Source organism: Ranitomeya imitator, chromosome 2, assembly GCF_032444005.1.
Source record: "Ranitomeya imitator isolate aRanImi1 chromosome 2, aRanImi1.pri, whole genome shotgun sequence".
In the NCBI taxonomy this organism is placed as follows: Eukaryota; Metazoa; Chordata; class Amphibia; order Anura; family Dendrobatidae; genus Ranitomeya; species Ranitomeya imitator.
The window spans coordinates 246,810,313-246,822,487 of NC_091283.1; the positions used below are offsets into that span (position 1 = coordinate 246,810,313).

The window sequence follows — 12,175 nt, forward strand, 5'->3', positions numbered from 1 at the left end:
TGCTCCCATATCTCTGGAGTAAGCTCAATTCTGCTCCCATATCTCTGGAGTAAGCTTGATTCTGCTCCCATATCTATGCAGCAAGCTCCGTTCTGTTCCCATATCTGTGTACCAGCCTGTTTTTAAAGCCTGTTATCTCTGCTACTTTAATGCAGTGACCAGATATCAGCAGGGAAATGGAGGGCCACCGCCTTGTGATTGCCCCCCCAGGCTGAAAAGTGCCAGCCAGCCCCTGGTGATCATCCGACGCTCTTTGTATCGCATTATTCACCTCATCAACACCTCCCTCATTTTCCCTCACTGCCATTCACTACACATTCTATCAGCTTCCACCATAGTAGCTTGACCCCGATACATGCTCACTAGGTTTATGTCTCCTGTTACCAGAACAGCCGCGATCAGGAACCGACACGCGCTCTACGAATAGACAGCCATCACATACAAGATCCAATCACATTCTTGTGTTGTCAGCACTTCCATTTCTCACTATGTAACACCCCAGGCTGACATTCATTCTTATTACTTATTAACCATTGGGTTACGGATTTGTCTTCTGGGTCAATGGATTCTTTTCCAATAATCCTATTTGTTCACTCCAATGCTGATCCATACAGTTCACTAGTGGTGCCCAGCTTTACACCACTATACCTGTGACTTCAGAACCTTCCAGAACACCAGGTCACATCCCATATAGGAAACTACTGACACAACTCAATAACACCATTTATAAATGATTTATTTACTGCCCAGAACTTTCTCATTCATATCACATTCAGGTTTATTCATTCTTTTAGGTGACTTCACTTCATTCATGAGTACTTTTTAATATAATTAATGTATGTAAATGTTTTTTTTCTCATGAACTTTGACATATTGTGCTTTGTTTGGCTTTTTTTTTCCAAAAGAAACTGCATATAAACGTTCCAAGCTTGACATGTTCATCCGCTGTCAGGTTTTGTCCTGAGGAAGAGGTCCTGCGTGACTTTGACACGCGTTGCCTTTGAAAACCTATTTGAATAAACGCTTTTAAGGAAATCTCCATATCTGATAGTCTTCATCAGCAGTGCAGGTGCAGACACATTATACCCGGATCAGCTATTCTGCTCGGTCTTTGGCCCCGTGTCCGGCAGCAGCTGATTTATGCATTGAACATGTTGCTGAGGTGCCGCTCTATCAGGTGAGTGTAATACTCCTCTATTCTCATTAGATCTTGTTATCAGATAAGACCATATTTTTCGCTTGTTTGTTCCTCAGTATCTCGACTACAAGAAATCTCTGTAACGCTTTCAGGTTACTTGGTTAGAAGCCATCAAGGACTGCTTGGACCTTAACGGGGTCCATCTGAAACCCCAATGCAGAAGCCAAATGTCCTGAGAACTGGACCTGCTGTACCACAAATTGCCATTTCTCCAGGATAGCAAATAAATAGTTGTCACGTAGAAGCTGGAGAACCTGTCTGACGTGCTCACCATGCTCCTCCAGAGAACGTGAGTAACTCAATATATCATCCAGGAAAATTACCACAAATCCACCAATCAGTGAGAAAAAATATAATTATATAATTAAAGACATTTTCAGAGACTGGAAGCATTGGTTACCCCGAATGGCAGCATCAAATGTTCAATCTGCCCCTCAGGTGTATTGTGTGCGGTCTTCCATCCGTCACCATGGCGATACGTCTAAGGTTATATGCCCCTCTCACGGTAAGGCCGGCTTCACACTTGCGAGTTTTACGGACGTAAGAGCGCAGAAACTACGTCCGTAAAACTCGCAAAAAATACGGCACAATTATTCTCTATGCCCCTGCTCCTATCTGCCGTATTTTACTGATCAGTATTATACGGCTTTCTACGGCCGTACAAAATCTGAAGACACAAAAGAGAATAGTAAAACCAAAAACACTCAGTTTGAAAAAATGTTGCAGTAATCCGCAAGTGCTAGTAAAAGATGTAAAAAACAGGGTATTTGGTTGGTACGTTTTTTGCAAAAAATGTATACTAAGCTGCTCTACCAATCTTCACGGTATACCCTTATCAGAGCAGTCCTAACTAATGTATGCAATCCCTATCTGATGTATTTAAAAACCTGATCATCTGTATATAACCTGTGTGAACAGGGTTCAGAGAGGAAAAATCCATGTGTGCATACAGGGTAGAACAGCTTTTGTGCAGATAGCCCAAGAGGAGTGGTGGAACTCCCCAGTCTTGTAGACACAAGAGAACAATTATGGAAACAGGAACACATGGGCTACTTGCACAGTGAACCAGTCTGTATGATCATGTTCACACACCACCAAGAAACCTGAAGACACAAAAGAGAATAGTAAAACCAAAAACACTCAGTTTGAAAAAATGTTGCAGTAATCCGCAAGTGCTAGTAAAAGATGTAAAAAACAGGGTATTTGGTTGATACGTTTTTTGCAAAAAATGTATACTAAGCTGCTCTACCAATCTTCACGGTATACCCTTATCAGAGCAGTCCTAACTAATGTATGCAATCCCTATCTGATGTATTTAAAAACCTGATCATCTGTATATAACCTGTGTGAACAGGGTTCAGAGAGGAAAAATCCATGTGTGCATACAGGGTAGAACAGCTTTTGTGCAGATAGCCCAAGAGGAGTGGTGGAACTCCCCAGTCTTGTAGACACAAGAGAACAATTATGGAAACAGGAACACATGGGCTACTTGCACAGTGAACAAGTCTGTATGATCATGTTCACACACCACCAAGAAACCTGAAGACACAAAAGAGAATAGTAAAACCAAAAACACTCAGTTTGAAAAAACCAAATACCCTGTTTTTTACATCTTTTACTAGCACTTGCGGATTACTGCAACATTTTTTCAAACTGAGTGTTTTTGGTTTTACTATTCTCTTTTGTGTCTTCAGGTTTCTTGGTGGTGTGTGAACATGATCATACAGACTTGTTCACTGTGCAAGTAGCCCATGTGTTCCTGTTTCCATAATTGTTCTCTTGTGTCTACAAGACTGGGGAGTTCCACCACTCCTCTTGGGCTATCTGCACAAAAGCTGTTCTACCCTGTATGCACACATGGATTTTTCCTCTCTGAACCCTGTTCACACAGGTTATATACAGATGATCAGGTTTTTAAATACATCAGATAGGGATTGCATACATTAGTTAGGACTGCTCTGATAAGGGTATACCGTGAAGATTGGTAGAGCAGCTTAGTATACATTTTTTGCAAAAAACGTATCAACCAAATACCCTGTTTTTTACATCTTTTACTAGCACTTGCGGATTACTGCAACATTTTTTCAAACTGAGTGTTTTTGGTTTTACTATTCTCTCTTGTGTCTTCAGGTTTCTTGGTGGTGTGTGAACATGATCATACAGACTTGTTCACTGTGCAAGTAGCCCATGTGTTCCTGTGGCCGTACAAAATCGCAGCATGCTGCGTTTGTCACCGTACTGCGCAAGAAATACGCCAATGAAAGTCTATGGAAGCGTGAAAAATACGGATTACACACGGACAAGCAGTGTGACTTGCGAGAAATACGCAGCGCTGTTAGAGAAAAAAGACGGTAATTCAGTGCGGTGTACAGTAAAATCACACTGACAGCTTACAGTCCAATAGGTAGAATAAATGTGTACACATAGAATAGGTATATATATATATATATATATATATATATATATATATGTAAGTGAGACACATATATGTATATATATTAATATTTATTCCAGCGCTATACAGCTTGAAAGCCGGTAATTCAATTACCGGCTTTTTCTTTCTCCTTCCTAAACCCGACATGATTTGAGACATGGTTTACATACAGTAAACCATGTCTTCTCTCCATTTTTTTTGCATATTCCACACTACTAATGTCAGTAGTGTGTATCTGCAAAATTTGGCCGTTCTAGCTCTTAAAATAAAGGGTTAAATGGCGGAAAAAATTGGCGTGGGATCCCGCGCAATTTTCTCCGCCAGAGTAGTAAAGCCAGTGACTGAGGGCAGATATTAATAGCCTGGAGAGGGTCCACGGTTATTGGCCCCCCCTGGCTAAAAATATCTGCCCCCAGCCACCCCAGAAAAGGCACATCTGTAAGATGCGCCTATTCTGGCACTTGGCCACTCTCTTCCCATTCCCGTGTAGCGGTGGGATATGGGGTAATGAAGGGTTAATGCCACCTTGCTATTGTAAGGTGACATTAAGCCTAATTAATAATGGAGAGGCGTCAATTATGACACCTCTCCATTATTAATCCAATTGTAGTAAAGGGTTAAATAAAACACAAACACATTATTTAAAAATATTTTAATGAAATAAAAACAATGGTTGTTGGAGTATTTTATTCTACGCCCAATCCAGTCACTGAAGACCCTCGTTCTGTAAGTAAAAAAACATAATAAACCAACAGTATCCTTACCCTCCGCAGATCTGTAACGTCCAACGATGTAAATCCTTCTGAAGGGGTTAAAACATTTTGCAGCAAGGAGTTCCGCTAATGCAGGCTGCTCCTTGCTGCAAAACCCCAGGGAATGAGGCTAAATATAGATCAATGACCTATATTTAGCTTCATTTGCGGTGAGGCGCCCTCTGCTGGCTGTTCATAGATAACCTCTCCAGGCTATTAATATCTGCCCTCAGTCACTGGCTTTACTACTCTGGTAATTACCGGCTTTCAAGCTGTATAGCGCTGGAAAAAATATTAATATATATACATATATGTGTCTACTGACATATATATATATATATATATATATATATATATATATAGACAGTATATATATATATTTTTTTGTTTTTGGGACACATGGATCCCTTGTACTTGTATGTTGGTTTTGCAAGCCTGCGAGAAAACCACGCAGTACGGATGCCATACGGATTACATACGGAGGATCCCATGCGCAAAAAACGCTGACACACCCTGCCTACGGAGGAGATACGGACCACTATTTTGGGGACTTTTCAGCGTATTACGGCCGTAATATACGGACCGTATTTTCATACGCTGAGTGTGAAGCCGGCCTAAGTCTGTAAACCATTTATCTCCAGGTAATTAGCTAAAGAGGTCAGGTGTAAGGGGTAAAGGACAGGGAAGGTGAGCTGTGATTTTATTACTCTCTCTGAAGTCCAAGCATGGACGCCGCCCTCCATCCTTTTAACAAAAACCCCCACAGCGACTGGAGAGGGGCATGGCCGTATATGACCCTTAGGCCGGGATCACACATGCGAGAAACACGTCCGTGTCTCGCATGTGAAATCCAAGCTCTGGCGCCGGCACTCCAGAGTGGAGCGTGTGGCCGCATAGCAACACATGGAGCCGCACGCTCCGCTCCACAGTGCCGGCACCAGAGCTTGGATTTCACATGCGAGACACGGACGTGTTTCTCGCATGTGTGATCCCGGCCTTAGCCGGACACTGGAAGGGGTAAATAAGCGAGATTTCGGCATTTTAGCTCCTGGTGTGGAGGCGATAGCACAATCATATGCTGCCATATACTAGACGTCCGGTAACCGGTAATAATTCCCTCATGTGTGGGGTCTATTTGTCTCCAGAGAAATCACATGTTACATTCCACACATAACATTGTGTAGAAAAGGCGGCGCGAGGTAATTGTGCCAGTAGTGAGGGCGAATAATGGCGGAGAAGTCTCCATGTAGCGTCTTCACTGCGGATCACGTGACCCCTGACTCCTCCCTCCTGTGACCTCATCACAGGTCCTGTGCGCACAGAGCAGCCATATATGTGGAGTGCGGCTCTGCAGGTGGAGGTATGTGGAGATTCCCCATTACTGAGCACGGGGACATTAACCCCTTCTGCACGGAGACTCTTTTGGGGTTGTTGTTGCCACTTTATAAGAATCATAACGTTGTTGTTCTGTTTCCTGTAATAGATACATACGAGCCAACTATGGAGGACAGGAAGTGAGGGAGCGGATTGTTCTCCTAGTACAGGGCCCCTTTCTTGGCCCAACACAGTGTAATGCCCCCATTATGCCCTGTAAGCAGGTTCTGCCCCACACCCAGCTGCCTCGGGCTCTTTACCATGAGCTGGTACCTCAGATTCTTCCCCGCACCCCTTTCCTTTGTTGGCGCCAAATCTGTTCTGCCTTTGGGGCTCCGGCCTTTATAATATCAGTAACTGCGTCATCAAGGTCTCCTAATCAGGTGCACCCTCTAGACTGTTCCCTCCGGAAACCCTCCCTCTCCCCATTGATGTCACATGGTCCCGTCTGGACGACAGATAGCAGTCTTTTTGTACAAATGCAGCACAGCCCTGAGGAGTATTTTTTATGACTCTCCTTTTTACACCCCTTATGTAATATATATGTGCTCTCACATAGTATAATGGCTCCACAGTACTGGCATCTCTCATAAAAAAAGTGTTTTCACACTACCGCCATACACAGTATAATGTTCTCATAGTACCGCCATACCCCCACACACAGTATAATGTTCCTACAGTACCGCCATACCCCCACACATAGTATAATGTTCTCATAGTACCACTATACCCCCACACACAGTATAATGTTCTCATAGTACCGCCATACCCCCACACACAGTATAATGTTCTCATAGTACCACCATACCCCCACACACAGTATAATGTTCTCATAGTACCGCCATACCCCCTACACAGTATAATGTTCTCATAGTACCACCATACCCCCACACACAGTATAATGTTCTCATAGTACCACCATACCCCTACACAGTATAATGTTCATACAGTACCGCCATACCCCCACACACAGCGTAATGTTCTCCTAGTACTGTCATACCCCCACACACAGTATAATCTTCTCATAGTGCCGCCATACCCCCACACACAGTATAATGTTCCTACAGTACCTCCATCCTACCACACACAGTATAATCTTCTCATAATACCGCAATACCCCCACACACAGTATAATGTCCCCACAGTATAGTACAATGTCCCCACAGTACTGCCATCCCCCCACTTTCTAATGTTTCCACATTACTGCCCCCTACATGCACAATATGGTACCATCCACCTCACTGACTGCCTCCGACCACTGACAATTAATAAATACTCACTTAGCCTCATTCTTGGTGCAGATATTAATGAACCCAGGATCTATGAGATATTTACCATACGATAGTTGGATAGGCAGGAGTGTTTCATCCATAAAGGTCGCCCACTCGGTTGCTATGATGCCTATGAATTGACAGGGCTCGGTGGGGTGTGGTATTGGTCACCCTCTCCTTCCCATCATCACAATGTCAGCGATATCCACATTCCCATGACGGTGATACCGCTGAATAGATTAGTGAATCAGGGAGTGGAAAGCTCCTGATCCACCATTCAGCCTTCACTTCTGAGTCTGAGGCTCCGTGCACTGCAGGCACAATGACGTCACTACATCACACCTGTAGTACGGAGCCTCAGTACTCACACCGCACAGATCAGAGCAGCGCTCCTCAGGAACCGGGTTGGGTGAGTACTGTGTGTGTTTTTTTTTTCTTCAAATATCAGGAATTGTGGGGGCATCATATTAAGAGAAGAGCTGTTGGGACTCTCATACTGAATGTGTGGCTGGTAGGGGCCATTATACTGGGGTTGTGGTGGACTGTAAATGCCTCCATACTGAGTGAGGGTTTTATTTTGTGTAGCAGGTTGTGGTGGTCATAATTAGAGAAGAGTGAATATATTCGGAAAACGATAAGCAAACATAAATTCGGCATGAATATGGTACATTCAGATTCATGATCGGTAACACAAGCATTTTTCTTAAGATCGGAAAAAGTCGTTAACATTCGGGAAAGAATAATTGAAGCCGGCAATACATGTGCCTCGCTTAGTAAAATCACAGCCACCAATGTGGGAGACTTGGGTTCAAATCCTGGCTCTGCGCTGTTGGACATAATATACCAGTAGTGGTCCATAACACTATGGTGCCTACCTCAATAAACATGAGAGTGTTACGAGCAGAGAGAGTCATGCCGGCTCAGACGTCACCTGGATTAACAAGGTCCGCGTCAGATGTAGAGAAACCAGGACAATCTGATGATACATGGGCTACTGGACCAAACCATACATGGACAAGGCAAGATGGAATGGGAGCCAGTGAAGAGATTTGCAGAGGGCAGAAGTAGAGGAGTAGCGAGGACAGAGCTGAATTAGTCAGGCAGCAGAGCTAATAATGGATTGGAGAGATGCAAGGGTTTTAGCAGGGAGGCCACAGAAAAGGATGTTGGAGTAGTCAATGCGGGAAATCGTCACATATCCTCCATCCCATAGCCCAGTGTCCATATACCCATCACACATCCTCCATCCCATAGTCCAGTGCCCATATACCCATCACACATCCTCCATCCCATAGTCCCGTGCCCATATACCCATCACATATCCTCCATCCCATAGTCCCATGCCCATATACCCATCACATATCCTCCATCCCATAGTCCCGTGCCCATATACCCATCATACACATCCTCCATCCCATAGTCCAGTGCCCATATACCCATCATACACATCCTTCATCCCATAGTCCCATGCCCATATACCCATCATGCATATCCTCCTTCCCATAGTCCAGTGCCTATATACCCATCATACCTATCCTCTATCCCATAGTCCAGTTCCCATTTAGCCATCAAACATATCCTCCATTCCATAGTTCAGTGCCCATGTATCCTTCATACACATCCTCAATCCCATAGTTCCATGCCCATATACCCATCATACATATCCTCCATCCCATAGTCCCATGCCCATATACCCATCACACATCCTCCATCCTATAGTCCTGTGCCCATATACCCATCACACATTCTCCATCCCATAGTCCAGTGCCCATATACACATCATACATCCTCCATCCCATAGTCACATGCCCATATACCCATCATTCATATCCTCCTTCCCATAGTCCAGTGACTATATACCCATCATACATATCCTCCTTCCCATAGTCCAGTACCCATATACCCATCATACATATCCTTCCCATAGTCCAGTGCCCATATACCCATCACACATCCTCCATTCCATAGTCCAGTGCCCATATGCCCATCATACACATCATCCATCCCATAGTCCAGTACCCATATACCCATCACACATCCTCCATCCAATAGTCCAGTGCCCATATACCCATCACACATCCTCCATCCCATAGTTGCGTGCCCATATACCCATCACACATCCTCCATCCCATAGCCCAGTGCTCATATATCCATCATACACATCCTCCATCCCATAGTCCAGTGCCTATATACCCATCATACATATCCTCCTTCCCATAGTCCAGTGCCCATATACCCATCATACACAGCCTCCATCCCATAGTCCCATGCCCATATACCCATCATACATATACTCCTTCCCATAGTCCAGTGCCTATATACCCATCATACATATCCTCCTTCCCATAGTCCAGTGCCCATATACCCATCATACACATCCTCCATCCCATAGACCAGTGCCCATATACTCATCATACATATCCTCCATCCCATAGTCCAGTGCCCATATACCCATCACACATCCTCCATCCCATAGTCCAGTGCCCATATACCCATCATACATCCTCCATCCCATAGTGCCGTGCCCATATACCCGTCATGCACATCCTCCATCCCATAGTCCAGCGCCCATATACCTATCATACTCATCCTCCATCCCATAGACCAGTGCCCATATACCCATCATACATATCCTCCATCCCATAGTCGAGTGCCCATATACCCATCACACATCCTCCATCCCATAGTCCCGTGCCCATATACCCATCACACACATCATACACATCCTCCATCCCATAGTCGAGTGCCCATATACCCATCATACATCCTCCATCCCATAGTCCCGTGCCCATATACCCATCACACATCCTCCATCCCATAGCCCAGTGCTCATATACCCATCATACACATCCTCCATCCCATAATCCAGTGCCTATATACCCATCACACATATCCTCCATCCCATAGTCCAGTGCCCATATACCCATCACACGTCCTCCATCCCATAGTTCAGTGCCCATATACCATCATACATCCTCCATCCCATAGCCCAGTGCTCATATATCCATCATACACATCCTCCATCCCATAGTCCAGTGCCTATATACCCATCATACATATCCTCCTTCCCATAGTCCAGTGCCCATATACCCATCATACACAGCCTCCATCCCATAGTCCCATGCCCATATACCCATCATACATATCCTCCTTCCCATAGTCCAGTGCCTATATACCCATCATACATATCCTCCTTCCCATAGTCCAGTGCCCATATACCCATCATACACATCCTCCATCCCATAGTCCAGTGCCCATATACCCATCATACACATCCTCCATCCCATAGACCAGTGCCCATATACTCATCATACATATCCTCCATCCCATAGTCCAGTGCCCATATACCCATCACACATCCTCCATCCCATAGTCCAGTGCCCATATACCCATCATACATCCTCCATCCCATAGTGCCGTGCCCATATACCCGTCATGCACATCCTCCATCCCATAGTCCAGCGCCCATATACCTATCATACTCATCCTCCATCCCATAGACCAGTGCCCATATACCCATCATACATATCCTCCATCCCATAGTCGAGTGCCCATATACCCATCATACATCCTCCATCCCATAGTGCCGTGCCCATATACCCGTCATGCACATCCTCCATCCCATAGTCCAGCGCCCATATACCTATCATACTCATCCTCCATCCCATAGACCAGTGCCCATATACCCATCATACATATCCTCCATCCCATAGTCGAGTGCCCATATACCCATCACACATCCTCCATCCCATAGTCCCGTGCCCATATACCCATCACACACATCATACACATCCTCCATCCCATAGTCGAGTGCCCATATACCCATCATACATCCTCCATCCCATAGTCCCGTGCCCATATACCCATCACACATCCTCCATCCCATAGCCCAGTGCTCATATACCCATCATACACATCCTCCATCCCATAATCCAGTGCCTATATACCCATCACACATATCCTCCATCCCATAGTCCTAGTCCAGTGCCCATATACCCATCACACGTCCTCCATCCCATAGTTCAGTGCCCATATACCATCATACATCCTCCATCCCATAGTCCAGTGCCCATATACCCATCATACACATCCTCCATCCCATAGTCCAGTGCCTATATACCCATCATTCATATCCTCTATCCCATAGTCCCGTGCCCATATACCCATATACCCATCACATATCCTGCATCCCATAGTCCCGTGCCCATATACTCATCATACATCCTCCATCCCATAGTCCCGTGCCCATATACCCATCACACATCCTCCATCCCATAGTCCCGAGCTGGGTGGCGCTGAGCAGGGAGTTCCTGGAGATGTGCTGTTATGTAACCTGGCAGTGCGGCTCTGTGTGCGGCTGCTGATGATGCGATTTTCTACACCGGTAACAATAGAGCGCGGCAGTAATAGAGGAGGGGGGAATCATTTCTGTCATGTGCTCTCTGCTCCTTTCGGGGGGTGTTGTGAATTCTGTGGCTGAGTTCACTTCTGTGGTCACAAGTGGTATTGCAGTCTCTGGGCTTCCTCCCTCAGGTGTTTTGGTGAGCTCGTTGGCTGCCTTGCTATTTAGCTCCACCTGAGTCTGTCTTCCTGGCTCCTTGTCAATGTTCCAGTGTTGGATCTGAGCTACTGCATCTTTCCTTGAGCCTGCTGCTCTGCTAGATAAGTGCTTCTAGTTTGTTTTCTGTTTTTTTCTGTCCAGCTTGCTGGAAGCTCTGAGAAGCAAAGGGGTGCACCGCCGTGCTGTTAGTTCGGCACGGTGGGTCTTTTTGCCCCTTTGCGTGGTTTTCGTTTTAGGGTTTTTTGTAGACTGCATAGTTCTCTTGCTATCCTCGCTCTGTCTAGAATATCGGGCCTCACTTTGCTGAATCTATTTCATTCCTACGTTTGTCTTTTCATCTTGCTAACAGTCATTATATGTGGGGGGCTGCCTATTCCTTTGGGGTATTTCTCTGAGGTAAGTCAGGCTTGTATTTCTATCTTCAGGCTAGTCAGCTCCTCAGGCAGTGCCGAGTTGCATAGGTAGGGATAGGCGCAATCCACTGCTGCTTATAGTTGTGTGAGGATAGATCAGGTACTGCAGTCTACAGAGATTCCACGTCTCAGAGCTCGTCCTATTGTTTTTGGTTATTGCCAGATCTCTGTA

The 12,175-nt window shown here is 45.2% G+C and overlaps 1 protein-coding gene across 1 annotated transcript in view; it reads left to right on the forward strand.

Moving 5' to 3' along the window:
* The first annotated feature begins 5,700 nt into the window (after nucleotides 1-5,700).
* Nucleotides 5,701-12,175, forward strand: part of LOC138662894 (zinc finger protein OZF-like) — a 57,531-nt gene continuing 51,056 nt past the window's right edge. Inside the window, exon 1 of the mRNA XM_069748887.1 lies at nucleotides 5,701-5,744. Coding sequence (XP_069604988.1) covers nucleotides 5,718-5,744 — 27 coding nt within the window. The 5' untranslated portion in view covers nucleotides 5,701-5,717. The remainder of the gene's footprint in view (nucleotides 5,745-12,175) is intronic.